This window comes from Aythya marila (genome assembly GCF_965140915.1).
Source record: "Aythya marila genome assembly, chromosome: 5".
In the NCBI taxonomy this organism is placed as follows: domain Eukaryota; kingdom Metazoa; phylum Chordata; class Aves; order Anseriformes; family Anatidae; genus Aythya; species Aythya marila.
In genome coordinates this window covers 5,792,791-5,813,481 of record NC_139046.1, presented here as the reverse complement: position 1 = coordinate 5,813,481, position 20,691 = coordinate 5,792,791, and the positions used below count along the sequence as shown (strand labels likewise).

At 44.1% G+C, this 20,691-nt stretch overlaps 1 protein-coding gene across 1 annotated transcript; it reads left to right on the top strand.

Moving 5' to 3' along the window:
- The first annotated feature begins 260 nt into the window (after positions 1 to 260).
- On the top strand, positions 261 to 19,046 carry DHRS7 (dehydrogenase/reductase 7). The gene is made up of 7 exons (XM_082761074.1): positions 261 to 418; positions 5,663 to 5,815; positions 11,391 to 11,497; positions 12,348 to 12,587; positions 16,398 to 16,520; positions 17,908 to 18,123; positions 18,832 to 19,046. Exons 1-7 carry the CDS (start codon positions 283 to 285, stop codon positions 18,865 to 18,867), a joined length of 1,011 nt encoding a protein of 336 aa, XP_082617200.1. The 5' UTR covers positions 261 to 282; the 3' UTR covers positions 18,868 to 19,046.
- Positions 19,047 to 20,691: the final 1,645 nt, after the last annotated feature.

Sequence of the window (20,691 nt, the reverse complement as noted above, 5' to 3'; positions counted from 1 at the left end):
AGCCCTCCGCTCCCCGCGGGGGCACGTCAAGTTGGGAAAAAAGATTCCCCCGCTCTCAGAAAGCAACCTTCAGCCCCTGCCACACGCACGGCCCCTGCCCTACAAACCCAGCCCTTATCGCCGCAGCCTTGACTGCGCCAACCCGCGTTACCACACCGTGACGGGGGACAAGGGACGGTGGCGGGCGGGAAGGCGGGGAGGAGGAGGAGGAGGCGGCGGGGGCCCTCATAAGGGGCGCAGCAGGAAGAGAAGGGGAAGGAAGGCGGAGGGGAGGTGTCAGCCATGTCGTGGGGCTGCGCGCTGTGCCAGCTGCTGGCGGGCGGAGCCCTCCTGGCCCTGCTGGCGCAGCTGGTCCGCTGGCTGCGGGCCGATGGCGACCTCACGGTGCTGTGGGCCGAGTGGAGGGGGAAGAAGCCAGGTAAAAACGGCCCCAAGGGAGAGGCTGCCCGCCCGGAGCGGCCGCCACCCCTGAGGGAGGCTGCGGGGCGCCGAGGGGTGGCGGCGCTTGAGGCGCTCCGTGAGGGGGCGCGGGGATGGCGGCGTGTGGGGACGAGGGGGGACCGAGGCAGCCGGGCTGGAGGCACCTCAGCTCGGCCGATCCGACCACAGCTGCCCCCGGGGCTCGCTGAAGAATAACCCTAAAAGCAGTGTTTTCAGCCCTCAGCAAGGTGTGGCGATCGCATGCGCAGCAGCAGCTCGCTGTAAGGTAGCAGCGAAGAGACGCGTTGAATAAAGTAGCCTAAAAGCAACTTTGCAGGGCTCGCTCAGCTCCAAAAATGTTGTTTGGCATTGTTTCTGCTCTGATGTCTGGTTCTGGCATCAGCCTGTGGGATAAGCGAGGCTGTCGGGTGTGTTGTTGCTCCAGGAGGCTGTGGTGTGCTGGGAGACGCACAGAAGGGGGGACAATAAGAAAAGGGAGTGCTTAATATGAGGCAGGGATGAGTTAGTTCCTCGATTTCTGACCACCATGGAAGGGATTCTTCATGGCACCCCATGCTAGTGTGTGCAGGCGATGCATGTTCCTCCTTCAGGTGCTGCTCAAACCTCTCAGGATCCTGGGAAAACCTGCAGGTGAGGGATGGATAGTGTGGGTCAGAGGGAGAAACTTTCAGTTTTTCTGGAAGAAAGAAAAACAACAACAAAAACTCTTCTAGTCTCTTTAGTTTCTGTTCCTTCTTGCATCTTAAAGCAGATCTCAGTTTCACAGTAGTGCTGAAACTGTTTACAGGATAATAAACATGAATATTAATGCTTGGATTAAATGGGTTTCCTCTTCAGAGGTTTTTGCCCCAAAAGGTGTGAGGGAGCAGCACCACATGATTGCTGTCTGTGGATTTTCCTCACTTTTCTGTAAGGTGTTGCTTTCCACACTTGTGGTTACAAAGATTCAATAAAACGCCTTCAGCCAGGGATTTACAGCTCTTGCATGTGTTGACCTTTCTAATCTGTCTGCAGTTCTGCTTCCTTTTAGACAACCAAAGATCTGTAAAAATCCTCAGTTTTACTTGCATAAAAGAGGCTTTGATTTGAAGAGTCGTGCATTTCTGAATATCCCGCCTCAGCTTAGCCAGCCGCTGCAACTTGGGATGTTGTTGGAAAGCTGGGTTTGGGTGGTTGAGGTGAAAATGGAGCAGTGACCATGCAGAACCATCTTCTTGTGTCTGAACAGCTGGGTGGAGAAGCTGATCTGGGAAAAGATGGGATAGGGAACACTATGAGTTGTCTTGCGTGTGAAATGAAATTGGGTGATGGGTTGAGATGGGGAGATAGAACTGTCTTGGATGAAGGAGGGTTGTTGTGTTGGAGGGGAACTGAGGAGTAAGGGTTTGGGCTTGACACAAGGATGCAGTAGGGAATGATGCTGCAGGTACAGGTTGGCATTGGGAAGGTGCTGAGAGAAGAACAGGGCAAGTTCTGTGAAGAGTTTGTCAAGAAAGCCATTTGAAACAGGAATTTGGGATTTTTTTTTTTTTTTAGTTCTAGCCTAGTGGGCCTGCAGCAAACCAAGGGTGAGAATGGAGACCACTGCAGGTTGGACAGAAGTAGGAGAAGGTGGGGATCATCCCACTGTGGAGTTGGGTTGGGAGCGTGGCACAGACTTTGAGATCAGTCTGACTTCTGTTTTCAGTAGAAACTTGCTGCGAAAGTGCCAGTCTGTGTGCTGGAGAACAGGAAAGTGTGCACAAGTAATCCAGCTCTAAGAATACTAAATTTAAATATGCAACCACTCTGTAACTATACGCAGGGTGAGTCTTACAGCAAGTCCATCAGGCAGTTCCCTCACTATAAGAAAAGTACGAAAAATACCTGTGTGTGTTGACTTTGCAAATATCATGGAAAGACTCAGGGCAGAGAAACAGGATAAATCTTGATAAATATATATGGAACTGAAGCTTTGTCTTGAGGTATCTGTGTGCAATGCATGTGGACACTTAGGAGCTCTCAGGTGGACATAGCATTATTTGAAAGTACCTTTCAATCTCATTGGAAGCTTGGAAACCTTTAATTTAGTCTCTGAAAATTCCCACGTACAGGGCAATGTAGTTTTAGCTGTTTCAATATGTGCTATAAGGAGGATCAGTGAGAATTTTGTCAATGTTTCTTTGCTCTGCAAAGTGGTGAACTGCGTTTTCCCCCCACCCTGGGCCTCAGTGCTTGTAACTAACTGAAATATGCAGCTGAAATGGGAACATTTAAGTAGCATTTTGCCAATAGTTCTGCCTTGCACGTATGTGATAGTGGTGTAACAGTGCTGAACCTATCTGCTCAGAGAGGAAAACAAAAGGGACAATCACTAGAAAAGATCTTTCTTCAAGTATGTTCCTGCTTGTCCTCCTCCCCACATTGTGCAGGCAGCATAGCATGTCTGCAGACATCTCCAGGTGAGTAGCACATGGGTCAGGTGGAGAAAACTTGAATTTTAATCAAAGCTGCTGATAGAGCTGTCACTCTTGCTGTCATTATGTTTTGTTACAGCTTCCACAACATTAGTATGGGTGTTGGAAATTTTTGCAGATAAAAGTACTTACCAGAAAGCAGACTCTTATCTGTTTCTTTATCTTGAAAACTATAATTATAAAGCACAGCCTTCGCATAGGTAAGACGAGTTCAATTCAGTGATTCACTTCTATAGGGAAGCATCTGGATTTCATCATTGGCAGGTGCTGGATTATTTCCCATGATCTAAGTATTTGTGAGATCAGGAGACAAGGGTTATGGGGTGCTGGGTGACTTCCCTTATGTGTTGTATTTCATTAGCTGATGAGCAGTCACTCTAAGTGGTGCGCTTTTCACAGACACTGTGGTATTACCGAGCTTAGTAGGATCCTTTTACATATGAATATATGAAAACTGACTCTTTAAGCTAAGAATAATAGTGTGATTCTTCATGGGTCTGGGGAAAATGTTCTGCTTTAGACTTCCCCACTCCAAATATTTTCATGAATGAAATGAAGTGGTAACCTTGTGCCGTGGGAGTTACAAAATGATGGAGAAAAAAAATAAATCCGAACAGAGCTGAACTACAGAAGCACTTGGAATATTGCAGTAGTACTCTGTGCAACCTCTCATTTGCTATGTCTTTTAACACAGTAGTTAATGGTTAGTAAAAGTATAATCTTTTATTTTTCAATTTGGCACAGTTAATTTTTAAACTTATTTCCAGTTACAACAGGACGTTTATTCTAGAACAAGCTAGTTGCTTGATAATTGTTCTACAACAACATTTCAGCTAGGTTTTGCACTGTACTAATTTCCAGTAGATCAGAGTAGGGTAACTATCAGCACTGAGAAATCAGTGAAAAACCTTCCTCATCTCAGTTAATTATTCTGTCCACAGAACAAGATCCTGAATAACTACAGTGAACCTGCTCGAGGCAGGTTGAGAACAGGGAAACTGCGTGGTGGGAGGAGGTGCATTTGTTTTCAGTAGCAAGAGGAGATGAGTGCGGTAAGCAGGGATGAAGGCATATCCATGTGTGCTTCTGTTCAAGTACTGTTTGTTTTGACAGGAAACAAACTGTGTTTCAAGAGGAAACAAACTGCCAAAAAAATAACAAATTAATCTGAGAGGTAAACTCCATGTTCCTTGTAGTTAGTTCAATGATTTGTGAATGTGTTGAAATAAAACACTTGGAAAAGAGTGTGAATAAGCCTTAGTGACAGCAGCTTTCTGATATAGTTATTAAAAAAACAGTTATTCCTACAACTTTGTTTGGTTTTAGGAAGGTTTTTTCTTTGGCTAAAAAAGTTAGCTTTCTAAAACAAAACATAAAGAAAATAATAATGATAATAATAATACCTGGTGCCAGTCCTACAAATTCAAGTTGAGCTCTGATAGTCAGTCTTGAAGTCTTCAGCAAGGAGGAAGGCAAACAAGATTTTGGTGCTCATCTCTTCATTGGATTTATCATTAAGACTCAAAAGTAGAAATTTGAAACAGAGTAGTGGAGAGAGAACCAGGAACTGATCCTGAAGCAGGAGGTAAAAGTTGTCACTGCTACTGGCTTTAGTAAAGAGGTATTTTTGCTAAACCAAATGAATGGGTAAGTTTCAGTGAGCTGACAAATGCTATTCTGGCCTTTTCCAGAATAGAACAGGCTTTAAATCCCAGGAGCTGAATTTGCCTTTGCTATTTGAATTATAATGTGAAATCTTTCTTGGTTGGTTAGAAATAGTTGGAGTGCTGTGTACAAATGTGTTAAATAGAAGAAAAAGCCCTTCTCAGCAGCTGATCAGTCCCAGATTTTTTACTGGGACTGATGATGAAGAAGACATGCAAGTTTTAGTCAGTAATACGTTCTGGAAAGTGCTCTGATATTAGTGGTCACTCGTCCTTAAATCGTGTTCCAGAATTAAATGGGTGACTTTCATCCACCTATTTTGTTTTGATGACTTTGGATGTACGTCTGGAACCTTTTCCCAGGTTCTAGGTGTTTCATAGGGTCAGGAGGGGGGAATGCCTGCAAACTAGGGGGAACAGGCCCCAAGCAGAGGAGTGAAGGAGCAGGATACCACGGTTTTTACTAGAGGTTTAAAAAGCATGCCTGGGCAGGAACTGCGAGCACGCAAGAAATTCATAGATGAGCTGACGCCCTGGGAACTCGCTGTACTGTATTCTGGCCAATGCAAGAATTAACCTGCATCAGATCCAAAGCGAAGCGGATGAACACTCATTCCGTTTGTTCTGATAAGCCACCTGTGATCAGAGAATTTTCTTCTGTCAGCAATTACTTAGGACCGTTTTTGAGGTAGAACATCTATTGGGAAAGGTTGGCTTAGGCTTTTGTTTGGATTTGCCGTACAGTAACCGTTTACCTGCTGTTTCCAAGAATTCTCTTCTCCATTTTCCTCTGAAGCTCTTTTTGATGAGGTCAGTGGATACGCTCTGCATGGATGAGTTGCAGAAACGCAATCCAATTTCTTCCATCAGGTAGATAATTCGTGTTTATTCAGATTAGCCGTGGAACAAAGTTCAAGTAGCAGAACAGCATGGAACGATTTCACAACTGCACATGACCAAAAAATAAAGAAGTCAGGATTTTGTAACAGCCAATATAGTGGAGCATATGTCTTAACAGTATCAGAGTTTACCTCTGCAGGGACTTAAATGTTTATTCTAGTATTGGCAATGTGTGAACTGCTGTCTTGATTCTCCTGACAGAAATTGAACTACGTGGCAAGGTTGTCTGGGTGACAGGAGCTTCGAGTGGAATTGGAGAAGAGTTGGCTTACCAGCTGTCAAAGATAGGAGCTTTCCTTGCCATCTCAGCAAGAAGAGAAGATGAACTGGAAAGAGTGAAAAAGAAATGCCTTCGTAAGTATAAGTTACTGCTTCACGTGAGCAGCTCCACTCTTGCTGTGGCGGGGTTGCCACAGAAATACTCACCCACAAAGCACAGAAATAAAATTCATGATGAAAGTGAACTTTATACATAATTTCACTGTATATTTGAAGCCAATACTTTGTTTTCTTGAGAGAAGGCTTTGTATAGGTTTGTGGTATGAGAGTCCTTATAAGCTGGTGTTACCCTTATTATCAACTGCAGCTGGTTTTATAAGTTACAGAAAACATATAGTGGGGGAGGGAGGTAAGAAATTGAGGGGTGTCATCCTTTTCAGAAGCAAACAATGTGGCTGCATGCTACTGAGAAGTCTTCTTCCTTTGGGTTTGTGCCTTCTACAGTCAGATTGACAACTGTCAAGGAGTTTCCTTTGGAAAAGGAATGAATAGAAATGTTCAGGAAAAGCTGTTCTGAGTAAGTGCAGAGAAGAGGATCTCCTGTAGATCGAGAGGAACATGTATGATGCAGGGTGTTTAACTGTGCCAGTTATCTTTCATATGCCTGCTGCGTCAGTAGTGTAACTTCATTCCTCTTCTTTATCTTTTTTCATCGGTTTTCTGGCAGGCTGTGGGAGGGATAGGCAATAAATTAATGTCGATAAATAGAAGTGTTGAACGTGATTAACATATCTCTTTCTGCCTATTTGCCCTCCATAGTGTTTAGTGACTTTATTATCACACTGACAGTTTGTTCCTAGTAATGTTGATCAATGTCTGCAGCGTACTTGGAACGCTTGCTAGTGAATGTTGAAATGTTCATTTGGCTTAGCACAAAAATTCCTTGAAATCTCAAAGTTGCAGCAGGTTACTCGGAAAATCTGACAAGGAGGTTTCAAAAATGCACTGCTCCTTATTTCCATTTCCTGATGCTTTGAAAAAGCTGGTACTTAAATAGATGTCTTCAAAAAGAAAGCAGGGCTGTCAGATGGTGGTGTGGTTAGACGGTAATTATGGCAAAAGTCAAATGATATGATGCAATGTTTAGTGGTCACTAAAAGCACACAACTGCACTTACGTCTGTGGCCGTTTGTTGTCATTATGACACTGATGGCACTGGATATGCTGGCAGGAGCTGCAATCTGGATGTCCATTTTCAGGCAACGTTTGTATAAGAGCAAGGTGCTAGAGAATATTCAGAAAACTTAGTTCAGTTGATATGAACCGAGAGCACAGATTTGACTAAAATAATTTCTGCCAATTTGAAATAACTGTGTGAATATCATGGCTGTGCTATGTACTAGTCTTATGTAGCCATGTGTTTTGGAGAAATATGCTACTGAACTTTTTTAGTTATGGGTTAGATTAGTAGGAATATTGGAAACTCTTCAGCAGTATAGGTACTCTGTATTTTCAATAGCCAGCCTTTAAGTAGTGGAAGACAGTAATTGGCTCCCTTGCCCTCTTACTTCTCTCTCTAAACTCAGCCTTCCACCCCTTTCCTTAATTATAAGGTGTGCTAGCTCCTCTAGCCATCGTGGTGGCTCTGTGCTGCAGATTGATGGTATTTGTCGTTAATGAGAGTCCCAAATTGGACACCGTACTCCAACTGCAGTCTTAGAGTGCCGTGTAGAGGCACTTAACAGCCTCTTCCCTCAATCTTCTCTTGCTGTTGCAGCCCAGTAGCACTTATAATTGCAGGAGCTCATAGCTGCACATGGAATATAAATCAGCAGGCTTTTCATCAGGACCTCAGGCCTTGTGTGGAGACCTGATACCTCGCTTTTTGGGCACTGGTTTGCAGTACTGCATAATGCTGTTCTATACCAGCTGCAAAATTTTTCGTTTGACTTTGAGCTTAATGAGGTTTATCGGACCATTATTACAGCTGGTTAAGATGCCTCTGAATGGCAGCCCTACCCTCCAGCACAGCAACTGCTCCTTTGAACTTGATGTTACCTGAAAATGTGCTGAAAACCAGGTGTTTTATCCCATCATCTGGGTCATTAATGAAGATGCTAAAAGATACTGTCCATGGAGGGCTACCACTTGGAGTTAACTCGTCACCTGTTGGACTTTGAGGGGTTGGTTGATCCAGCTTGGTTTTCACTTACACTGTAATCCACTCACCTAGACCCCTCACATTTCCCCAGCGTAGCTGTGAGGTTGCTGTGGAGGACAACACAGAAAGCTACAGTCAAGATACACAGCATCTGCTGCTCTGCCCTTGGCCACAGAGCCAGTTGTGTCAGTGCAGAAGGCAGTTAAGTTGGTCAGGCCATGCATGTCCGCGGTACATCTATGTTGGCTGGTAGAGTCACTTTCTTGTCCTTCATATGCTTGGAAATCGCTTTCAGGAGGAATTGTCCCATCGTTTTCCCAAGGACTGAGCTTAGGCTGTGTGACATTTGCTTTTTTCAGTTTCTGGTGATCTCCTCCAAAGATCAGTAGCATTGCAGTGATATTGGTCAGCTCTCATAACCCCTGGATGCATATATTGCCCTGTTTGTATGTCCAGTTTGTACCTACTTTGGTCTTTCTCTGATGTCTGTAGCATTTCTTTTTCCCAGAGGCTATTCTCAGGGCTGTAGGAGACCTGAGAGATCCTGCCAGTGAAGGTTTAGGCAGAGAAGGCAATGAGCAAGTCATGTTTTCCTGTGTCACTTCATTGCCATCCCTACTCAGTGGTGAGCTCACTCTGTTTTTCAGTCTTCCTTTTGTTGCTGCTGTACCTGTAGGAGCTGTCCTTGCCCTTCGCATTCCTCAACAGCTTAGACTTCTGAGTTTCAGCCTTCCTGATTCCTTCCCTGCACACCTGGGCATGTGTCCGAGCGCTTGCTGGGTGTGGTGGTTTCACCCTAGTGGGGAGCTGAGCTCCACCACACTGCTCTCACTCCCCCTCCTCAAAAGGATGAAATGTGATGGACAAAAAAAAGCTTGTGAGTTGAGATAAGGATGGGGAAGTCACTCAACAATTACTGTCACGGGCAAAATCAACTCAGTGTGAAGGAGATTAGTGTAATTTGTTACCTATTAGTAATAGGCAAGAGCAGCAAGAACTGAACACAGCACTGCTCTGGCCAGCAGCGGGTCCCCTGGAGCCGGCTGGAGCTGGCCCTGCTCTGACACAGGGCAGCTGCTGGACTCTGCTCACAGAGGTCACCCCTGCACCCCCCTGCTACCAAAACCTTGCCCCATAAACCCCATAAACTGGATGGCTTGTCCCTTGTCCCTGCTCACACCTCCTGTGTGTTTCCCTTCTGCAACTGAGTTCAGGAGTGTTCTGTAAGGCTTGAGCAGTGTGGGATGGGTCAAGATTGAGCTGCTGCACGTAACATCAACTTGAAGTTAGCTGAATTGTGTGGCATAATTGGAGCTAATAAGCTTTAACTTGACTGTGGAAGGCGCTGTACACAGCAGCACCATAACTAGATGACTTACACATTACTGTCACAAGCAAGCACAACTATCTCGTGTGTATCTGATGTCATAAGAAAATGCTGTTTTAAGTCAGCTTACTATTACGGGTGTCTTGCAAAAATATACTCAAAAAAACAACTAGTTGGCTTTGGGTGACTGTAATAATTTTGTAGATTAAAAATAACAAAACTTAATGAACCATAGGAAAAAATGTTAGTCGGAAGACCTGCTACTTGGTGGTTGGGCAGTTTGATCCTGCCCAGATGTAGCAGCGAGCTGCTGTGTAAGGAGACTTTAAAGGGTTTCCAGAAAATACAGCGTATCAGGAATGTGCACTCACAGCTGTGTGAAAGTGGCTGTTGTTCTGGGCAGGCTGAGCGCTCACTTTCAGATATTGCATCTGGAAGCTGATGCCCACGTGCAGTTTGTTTTGCCAGCAGCTGGAGACACGTCAGCATAGGATGTGAGCAACATCTGGTAGCATTTGTGTAAAATGGTGAACCCGAACCCAAGGTCTCCCACTTGGGAACATGGTTTTCTTTGCTTTTCTTGAGTGGACAGCAAAGGAAGCCTAGAACAAGGGTAACAAGAATGTGTGAAGTTTTATGAAAGCTGTTTGAGGAATGACTACAGCAAGGATTCCTCACCCTAGAAAAAAGTGACTGGAGGAGGCTGATAGAAATCACAGAATCCCAGGCTGGTTTGGGTTGGCAGGGACCTCACAGCCCATCGAATCCCAGCCCCAGCCCAGGCTGCCCCCAGCCCCATCCAGCCTGGCCTTGGGCACTGCCAGGGATGGGGCAGCCGCAGCTCCTCGGGGCAGCCTGGGCCTCACCCTGCTGCCCACGCTGCTGCTGGTGCAGCCCAGGGCACTGGTGGCTTTCAGGGCTGCAGGCACACATTGCCAGCTCGTGTCGAGCTTCTCATCCACCACCACCCCCAGGCCCTTCTCCTCAGGGCTGGGAGCGTGCTGTATAGCTGTAGTTTAACCTACAAAGATTTTCCTGCTGTCTGTAATGGTCTGAGGGAAATAGAGGAAAATGTAGGGGGGAGGAGGAGAGAGCACTGGAAGCAGCAGTGCATGGAAATATGGTAGTTTTAAACCAAACATGGCTTTATTGTATCCAGTTACCTAAATACAAGCGACCTTTGAGCAGAGGCAACTTGTGGATTTCAGTAACCTTATCTGTACATCACTGTAGAGACAAGGTTCAACGGTACCTGTGTGTGCAAGACGTGGTAATGAAAAAATAAGAGCTTTAGGCGCTCTCTCTAAAGAGCACAGCTGGTCAAAGGGGAGCAGATGTACTTAACTGTGGCTAGGAATCGATTTAAAAACAAAAAATAGCACCATCAACCTAGTATGCAGATATTAAGAAAAAAAAATAGCTTTGTCTGGTTTAAAAAATGGAAAGATTAACATTGAAGGTTTTATTTTTGTGAGTCATCTGCCCCCAGACTCCAGGGGTAGCAAATCACTGCTCAAGAAACGCTTTCTGTGGGAAAGGTCAGATGTTCCAGAGAGTCAGTGGTGAAAACACTCAGCATGAAGGCTTGAACTTGATGACAGCTGCCTTTTATTGCAGGAGGTGGATGTGTTGAAAGGTCTTCGTTAAACAAAAACCTTCTTGCAGAATATCCCAGGTTGGAAGGGACCCACGAGGATCATCCTTCTTCTACCCCCTACAATGAACCATATTCTCTAAACTTAGCCCTAAAGCTTGTAACTACTCATGTATACGTGTTGTGGTTTTGGTCTAATCTCTGCTGTTCCTATTGTCAGGAATAAGCACGCTTTAATAATTTACCTACAAGGAAAATGTCAAGGCTGTCAATAAGCTGAGCTTCAGAATGGCTCAGTGAAAAGTTTCAGGATCAAGTAATCCTGTAACAATCCCAACTACTGCAATTTATTTGGAGAATTGAATTGTCTGTGTTGTGATACCCAAGCCTGTTTAATAAAGTCAAGCTCATTAAAAGCCAAAGATAATAATGAGGAAAAAAATGGTAGGAACAGATTTAAAATGGATTCTATGTGGAAATTAAAATGAAAACAAAGCGTTTTAGTTCCAACTTAATGTTATCGTTTCTTGGTGTCTTTTTAGTGAAAATGTGGGGTTTAAAAACCCACTTCCACAATTGTTGTATTAGCAATCTTACTGGTTCCCATTCGCTTTATGGCTGTCTTTAGAGATCAGCAACTTGACCGAAAAAGACATCCTTGTTCTGCGTCTGGACTTGACTGATAGAAGCTCTCATGAAGCTGCAACCAACAGCGTTATTAAGCATTTTGGCAAGGTAAGGTGCACCTCTGGGGCTGAATTTCTTCTCTATCTCCTATCCCTGTATTTAGGTCAGTATTTCATTTTTATTTTATCATACGGTAAATTCAGCAATGCTTATCATACAGTAAATTCACATCTTGCTCAAGTTTTGGTATTAAATGTGAGAAAAGTACTTAAATTCTCATCCTTTCTATTGCTTACTTCTGTATTTCAGTGGGCTCTGCAGAGATGCAGCAAGGAACAACTAATCAACTGGCCAGTACCAAGAATTAAAAATTAACTTGCTTGATTTGATTGATCATTTGCTTGATTGATCACTGAATTTCTGGTCCAAATGGAGTGATCCTCAGTTCTATGTCCTGGGCTTGGAACTGTGAAAGTCAGGACCTTTAGTTTGTAGTTTAGATGAGGCACTTAATTTGGGTTCAGAGCCATGTGGGACAAAACGGGACATCAGGCCCAGCTGCTTACCTTGTGTGGTCTTCTTGACTGCTGGTCCAGAGTTAAGACAACAGCAGTCAGATCTAACACTGTGCACAATGGGCAAAGCTTCAAGCTAGGCTTTTAGTCCACGGGTACTTTGGTGTCACAGAGAAATTAGTGGCACCGGATTTGTCCCTTCTGTTCTTTAATCTAATTGGTTTCCAGCTGCCAGTGTTCCTGTGCTAGGAGTTAGCGCTGTTTGGCAGCAAACACCGTTCCTTTGTTGTTGTCTCCCCTGAAAGTCAGCCAGCCTGCAACTCAAAGGGGGAGGCTAGTGGGCGAGACTAGAGGGATGAGAATAGTCAGTTAACAATTGCCTGAGGAAGTGCAAATATTAAAGAAAACGTGCTATATTTATTTATCGCTGTATCTTTCCCGAGATCGATGTATTGGTCAACAATGGTGGACGTTCCCAACGCTCCCTGTTCATGGACACAAACCTGGACGTCTACAGCGCGATAATGGAACTTAACTACCTCGGCACAATCTCTCTCACAAAGCACGTCCTGAAACACATGATCGAAAGGAAAAGGGGAAAGATTGTGACTGTGAGCAGCGTGATGGGCATCATGGGAGCCCCTCTTGCCTCTGGGTACTGTGCCAGCAAGCATGCTCTGCAGGTAAGTTACATCTCTGAATTTTATTAAGTCTTGTGTACTCTACCAGCATCAGTTTTATTGCTGTAGCAGAGGACTTTATTCTGTGCGGAAATAAGTCTCACCTGAAATTGCACACAGCATATATAACTCTCCCAGGTGCTGAAAGTTATATAGAATTGCTCTGAAATGTTCTGAAACTCTTAGAGAATGATTCTGGACTGAAAGAATTAGGGAAGGGGGGCTCTTCCTCTGGTCTCTATTTTTTGCAGCCTCTAAAATATCCTTGAATTGAACTTCAAGCGCTTCTTCAGCTAACAGCCCTGTAAATTCCTTGCTACAGAATCCGCTTTGTTTTTAGCAAAACAAAAGGTGAGCCCAAGGGGACCTTGACTCAGAGCTTAGGAACTGAGTAGCCATATGCCCATATGTCCAGGACATAACCCAATCAAAGCAGAAAGAGATGAAATAGAGACTAATACATTAAAAAAAAAAAAAAAAAAAGTGGAAAAAAAAAAAGAACAGAGCTCTCAACTGCCTTTTTTTCATGCTTTAAGACTCATCTTAATTCAGGGAAGAAAAATCCCTGGTGAGAGGGTTTTAGACTGTTGGATATCCTTTGGACAGTAAAGTGAGAACAGTGATTGGGAAAGCAGACTAATGAGGAATGAGGCCTCCTGTTCTAGCTAGGAAGCTCTGAAAGAACCTTCCCAACAGTTTTGAATGTTGCTGTGCTGTGAAGAACTGGCAGCTCCTAGTGCCTTAGGAAGGCAGACATTATCTTCTGCGTAACACAGAATTTTCAGTATTGGTTGGAAGGATTTTTGAAAGGCATTTCTCTCATGCAGAAAAACATAAGAGTTGAGAAAAGTGTCTGGAGGGAAAAAAAGACTGCCTTTATCATTGCGGAATCAGTTGTTTAACTAGCAAATTTATTTAGACATACTTGTCTTTCACCACTGTTTGACTTCCCGCTAATGTACGTTTTGATCTCAGTAAGCTAAACTTCAGCTGTGCTCAGGGATGATTTTAAAAACAAAAACTGGCACGTTCCTACTCCCTGCTGGCTTTAAGCACGTGAGCAGAGTAAATAACTTTGCTAAACCTATTGGATCGATATCTTTTTGACAATTTGACTAACAACAAACATGTAACTAGTGGCTGACACTGCAAAGCCATTAGATGCTTGAAAGAATGAAGATGTAGAAGACTGTGGCAGGTCTCTGCTAACATTTTCAGTTAATGACAGGGAGAGAGCTGCTACCCTTCATTTAGGTGGCTGCGATGAAATTGCCCATTAGAAGCCAGCCAGCCTTTGATTTAGGTCTAGTAGATTTAAATTAGAAGGATGCAATGAGCAGAAGTGTGGTCTCCATTTATGCTCCTTTATTTTAAAGCGTTCTTTCAGTTGAATTATCTCTTGGCTGTGGTGCTGTTGGAATAAGCACTAATTAGTTGCAGAGGAATTCATGTGTTGCTTTAAAAATTCACAGGATGTTGAATTTCATGTTAGGATTGAGAATGTGGAATAATCTTAAAAGAAATAGTTCACTAAAATGTCAGGATTCGTTAAAAAGAAGCTAACTGAACTGCTCATACCTTTGTTATCTTCTGCCTCTGCTCAATAACCAGTCCAGGCTACAGAACACCTTTCTTGTTTCTTACACAGTAATCCTGTAAATACTGATTCCAAGGGTTAAAATGTGATTTGCAACACAGATTTTGAAAACTAAATTGCAAATACAGGCTCGGTCTGAGAGCATCTTACCAGTCTAGAGTTAGGGCTAGGTGTGGGCGTGAACCCCCCCCAAAATATTAAAGCTTTTTTGAGATACCAGACTTCACCAGTGCACTTCACATAAAGGAAGCCTGTCAGAACAGCCGTCCTCTGCAGGTAGCCGAGTAGCCCATCTCTGATGATGACCAAGAAGAAATGACTAGAGAGAAGTTGGGGAAAAATAGCACAGCATAAAGCGATGCTTTTATTGTTGTCTTCCCAGCATGTGTCAACCTAGGGTCTTCTTGAACTGCAGATCAGTATTTTAGCCACTGGTTATTAAATGTATGTCCCCATCTGCCACGAACTCATCTATTAGTGGTTGTTTTTAAAATTCACGCCTTGAAGTCTACCACAGCTGACAGAGTTAATGCTGCAGTCGGAGGGGGAAGGATGGAAGGAATTCTGTTAAGAATTAAACTTTGTTCTTGAAACAAGCATGCCTCGAGTCCTGCCAACTGGAATTCTTCATAACAACATTGTACTAATGAAATTACCCTTTACTTAGTTCTGCAAGGAGAGCTGCAAGAGCATGAGTTGCGTCCACAGGAGGCTGCGTCTGACTGTTGCAGTTTCTCTCCTGGTGTGATGATGCTCGTGGAGATCATACACTGTTCATCTAGCTGTAATTCATATAATTGGTGCCATGTGGAGTGGGTCGGAAATGGTGATCTTCAAAATGTTCCTTAATCAGGAACTTGTCTAATAGGCACATGGACTGCACTGAGCAGCAGCTGCCACTGTCTTTGTTCAGCCTCTGATTGCTAGGGGAATTTCTGAAGTACATTTTTGTCCTAGTAGAAGTCATTTCAGCCTTTCCCAATCTTTCAGGATTGGGTTCCTAAGCTGACAAGGCCCAGAGATGGGCCTGGGTACTTAAAAGTTTAAAGACGTGGTCGATGTTTTTACAGACTGTCGCTGCAGAGCCTGCATGCGATCTGCAAGCTGAAATTAGCCACCAGCAATTGGGAAGTCAGAGCCCACGGTCCTTTCTTGGTTGGAAGTGTGCACAGGCACGCAGCTCGTTGCCTAGCTGTACTGGGTTGTCCCTGTTGTCCTCTTCCGTGCCATCGCAGGAGCGGGCTGACTGATCACAGTCCTATATTGCACTTTAGTGAAGAGCTCTGGGCCAGCCAAATCATAAATCTGTACTGCAGCGGCAGTTTATCAGCCTGTGCTGGCCTTCTGTCTCTGTTGTGACACAAAATTATGTGCTAGAATAAATACAGGGAACTGCTGCTAGCCAGATCGAAGATAAGGCACGGTATGTTGTTTGCTAAATCGTAGCTCAGTAGTGCTTGAGCAGCAACTTTGGTAGGTGGCGCATTCCTGAATTGGTCTTGTTCCCCGTCACAGCTGCTGTCTATACATGGATCGCTAGACATTGAGAAAATTTGTATCCTGGTAGTTTAAGGAAAAGAAATACTTACAGCTTTTGTAATTGCAGTTTAACTTAGCATATCCTTGAGCTGAAATAAGTTTTTTGTCTATGTGGATGCAAATTTAGCACTGGAAGTGTATTCAGTGGTGCGGAAGTACCTCCTTAAAATACCAGGTTGCTCCTTTGACTTGATATGATGAAAGCTTCTTCCTCTTTCTCTCTTATATATACACCACCTAATGGAAACACTTTAAAAGCTTTCATCTCACCACAAAGAGTAATTCACCAGCAAAAAATAATTTCCCCAATATTGCAGTTCTTGCTCAGCAGGGCTGAGCACTTGTGTCCAAGCTACTTGCAGCAGGAGCTAACGATGTGCTGCACCCCCAGTGAGGAGCCCCACAGGGCTCTGAGAGGGGCTGGCCCTTGGTGTGGGAACAGCTGCGGTGTAGAGAAATTACTGTGTGTTTGGGAAGTTGGGGATAGATTCCTCCCTGATAGACATAATTGCAGACAAAATTGTAAATTACCCATTGAATGTCAAAATAATAGGAATTGCTTTCAGTAGAATACTGCTGTCTTTATGGCAGAGAAATAGAATTAAAATCTGTAAATAGCAATATCTTTCTACATAGGGAAACGCAGCAGATGATCACATTACAGCCTTTTCTTCTAGGGCTTTTTTAATTCTCTTCGGACTGAGCTGACTGACTACCCTGAGATAAGTATTATCAACATCTGCCCGGGACCTGTACAGTCTAAGATTATACAAAATGTCTTTACGGAGAATCTTGCAAAGGTAAGGACTCTAAATTCTATTGTGCTAAATCCAACTTTTTGCTACAGCCATCCTTTTGTGGTTTCCTTTTCTTTTGCTCCCTCTCACAAACACGACCCTCATCTCCTCACCAAGAAATGCTTTGATTAATGCAGAACCCTGTGTTGTTGTGTAGTGCTTTGTGATATCGAGTCCATATCAAATGAAGTTGGGGAGTTGTTATGCCTTCTCTCTTCCAACATATACAGTCCCCAGCTAGTAAAATTTACCATATGGCTGCCCTGCCACAATTCTGGGGGAAGGGTCAAGATTTCCTAGACACAACTCTACAGCGCCGAACAGCGTCGTGTCTGCACAGGTAGCTTTTTGTTTGCCCTAGTCACAATGTCCTCTGTTCGGTTGACTTTGGTGCAGTTGTTGGCAGAGCCACTGGAGTCAACTGAGGCGAGGCTTGCATTCTTTTCTTGTTAGTAGTTGTTCAAGGATGAAAAGCAAAACCTTCCAGTTGTTGTTTTTAGTAAAGGCTGTCTAACAGAAGAGCTGGCAGAAATTATTACTGTGATTCATATTGATAATCTGTCATAAAGTCAATTGATCTGCGGTTCAGAAGAACTCAGCAGTAAAAGGGGAGGAAAAGTCTCCCATTGTTCAATGGAGTTCTGAAAGAAATGTTGTCTTGCGAAGCTGCATACTTTCACAAAGATGTACTTTTTCAGCAATCTGGAAATCTTGCAAAAACAAATTCCTCAGATTTCAGCATGGCAAAAGGCCTAGGAGGAAGGCAGAATCTAGGCCATAATTGCTTTTGCTCTGGGAAATAGCAGAACAGATAACAGAGCAGTCTGTTATTGCTGGAGTGAAATGCACATCAATTCATAGGGCTGTGGCTTATTTCACTATGGGCTACATATGCACAAGACATCACTGCCACTGAAAAAGCCTCTTGCTCTTCTCTTGAGCTAACTGCATAGGGCAGAGCTGGCAGGAATATTAAGTTAATGGGGGACATGTCCTCAGGTACTCATTTGATTACAGAGTAACTTCTAAAGTATAATGGGGCAGACAGCTGGGAAGAGGAAAGTTCACATTTCTCAGAGCCCGCTGCTGCAGAATGGGTAACTTGCTGATACATCTAATTTGAAGTATAAGTAAGTCAGTGCAAAGCAGAATAGATTTTGAAGGTTGTCTTATTTTTAAATTTTAAGTCATCAGTCGAGACACTAATTTAAAGGTGCTTTATTGAAGCGTGTGTGTTAAAGGAAGGTGGTAAGCATTCTCACACTTATTCTACTTTTGCACTGTGGAGAAACTCTGACTGTGTCTGCTGTGCAAAGCCTGGCCCTTCCTCCCCCTGCCCCCACAAACAGAAGCCCCATTTTACTCCCTGCCCTCTCTCTGCCTCCTCCAGTCACTGGAGAACAGCGGCGACCAGTCCCACAAGATGCCGACCGACCGCTGTGTCCGGCTCACGCTGGTGAGCACAGCCAACGACCTGAAGGAAGCCTGGATCAGCGACCACCCCTACCTGGCCGTCTGCTACCTCTGGCAGTACGCGCCCACTTGGGCGTGGTGGCTGATGAACAGAATGGGCAAGAGGAGAATACAAAACTTCAAGAGTGGCGTGGTAAGTTTATTTCTTATCTCCTCCCCTTACTTGCGTTTCTTTACCCTGCTGACAGCCCTCTTTAGCTGCAGGAATGTTGGGGCTGCAGTTTTGGATCCATTTCTTTTCCTTCCTCACATTCCTAGCAGCTGATGCCAGGCTAGACCCCGTAGCTGCACGCCTGGTAGTCTAGAATTACTGCAGCGCCGTCACAGCACAGTGCAGCAGCCAGTACATCTTGCAGTGCCAAAGGTCTTGCCTCTGATCTTTATCACACCGGCCACGAGCTGAGAATTCAGCATTAATGCAGAGCTGAGCTGTAAGTCAGCGGCCTGAATTATTTAATGCAGGTTGAAATTAAGACTGTTGACAGGCTCTTCCCTAGGTCTGTCTAGTTTTTACATCGGGCGTGTAATCTGAGCGCCTCCCTGAAGTACGTCAGGCAGCACCACTGCCTGTCAGGTCTCTTCCCTCTCATTCACCTCCCAGAAGACAGCCGTGCAGCGTGGTTTGTTCTCACAGTGCCGCTTGGCGTTCTCCTCACTGCGCTGTTGTTGTACCGTGTTAAAGCACTCCAGAATCAGAAAATGGAACACGTGCAACTTCCTACCTTCACATTGAACTGTCTCTGACAGCAGGCAGTTAAGAGCAAAGTAACACTGGGTGAAGGACTCCAGTGCAGTAGAGGGCAGGGAGGGGAAATACTGACTGAATAAATTCTCACTCCAGGATGCTGATGCCTCTTACTCGAGAAAGACAAAGTAAGGAGAAACGGGCAAAATCCTGCTGTACTTGTGCTAACGCAGAGAGAAACTTTTTTCATATTGCCTGACTGCAAGCAAAACCTTTTTTTTAAATCTCTTGTACCTTTGTCGTCATATAACTTGACAAATCTATCAAGCTGTATACACACTTGGTGAAATAAAAATCACTTTCTAAACATACCTGGTTTTTATTATTTTAAGCTTACAGAAATTGAGACGGGGGCTAGAAATTTTGTTTTTCTGCTGCTGTAATACTAACAAATACTTGGTGAGCAGGCTACAAATCACTTACCCACAGGATCCCATTTCCCTCATGTTCATGCCTACTGGACCTTGAGCAAAACAAACAAACAGAAAAATAAACCAAACCAAAACAAAAAACAACAAAGTAGAAGCTTGTGATAAAGGGTCAAGGGTGTATTAGGCAGTGTCTGGGAAAAGATGATATTTGATCTTTGCCACCAGCCGCAAGGCTACTGTACAGTTGGTCTGAGCAAGGTGTGTGTTATCAGGTGTTTGGGGGGCTACATTCCTGAACTTCTGTCACTTGATCTTTAGGTTTTTAAATGCATTTCTGAGGACCACTTCAGAGTCCACAAACCTCAGTGTGCTGGTTGTTGGGTGAAGTCTGAGAAGTGGGCAGTGTAGAGAAGCAGGGAGGAAGGACCAGAGCACGATGGTGTGCTTGTAACCTGTCCTAGGTAGTGCTCAGCTTTGCCCTAAACCTTGCAACAACGGTGGACAACCAATGACCACTGTTTTAAAACTTAAACCAGCCAGTTAAAATCCAGTTCAACTGTTAGCTAAAAGTACCTCTCTGTAGTGGTCACCCGTGGGTGTTTACAAGCTTGGTGACCTTCCTGCTGTTGACAAAGGCCCCAGTAATGTTTTGATGCACCTCTACCCACAAACTGTGCAGGTAAAAAAAACAATCCTACTTCATGATATCTCATTCAGCACTAATAAAACCCTAACAACCCAGTTATAAATTACTGAAACTTACCAAGTGTAGCAGCGCTTAAGTCAAAAGCGACATTTTTCCCATGACATTTAACAAAGATGGAAATACTGTCTAGAAAAAAGATGACTGATCAAATGACAAGTGTCTTTCCTCATGCGGTTCTGGAAGAACAGAAGGTTCATTTCACTCCATTAAACTGATTCCCGTTGCTTCATGGCAACATAAATGGGACTGAAGCAGTCTCCAGGACTTAATGTTTTTTGCGAAGGCTAGAAAAAAATCTTGTTTGGATCAGAAGGGTAGAGATCCTCCAGTAAGCACTGACATTTGTTAGAAAATTAATTTAATTAGATCAGTTCTAAAGATTCTTTATCAAAGCCCCAGTAAAGGTGTCTTACGCTTACCTTGTGTGATGAAGGTCGCGATCCGTAAAGCAGGTAGGTTTTGGTAAGAATGTCAGCACAGCTGATGCACACCTGGTTAAAACGGTACAGCAGGAAAATGGCGTGGTGGCCTGTCAGAAGCTCAGCACCAGATACTCCATCCAGTAGTACGCCATCAGTGCTGTGAGTAACAGCGTACGTGCTTGTGAGCGCTGAAGACACCGCCAGGCTTGCAGGTGCTGTAAGTTCTTGATAAATCAAAGAAATGCTCCAAAACAAACGGGACAGTTCGAGGAACGTGCACACAAAATAACACACTTAACAGAGGCAGGCAGTTGCATAAATTTGGTACAGAACAAGAGGCTGTAACTTGTAGTTCTGCCAAAAACGAATCTGAAGAGGGTTAGAAAATCATAACATGAATCAGGGTCATACTGTTGCAAAACAGCCTGAAATGTGTGAATTGGCTCAGTGTACTACT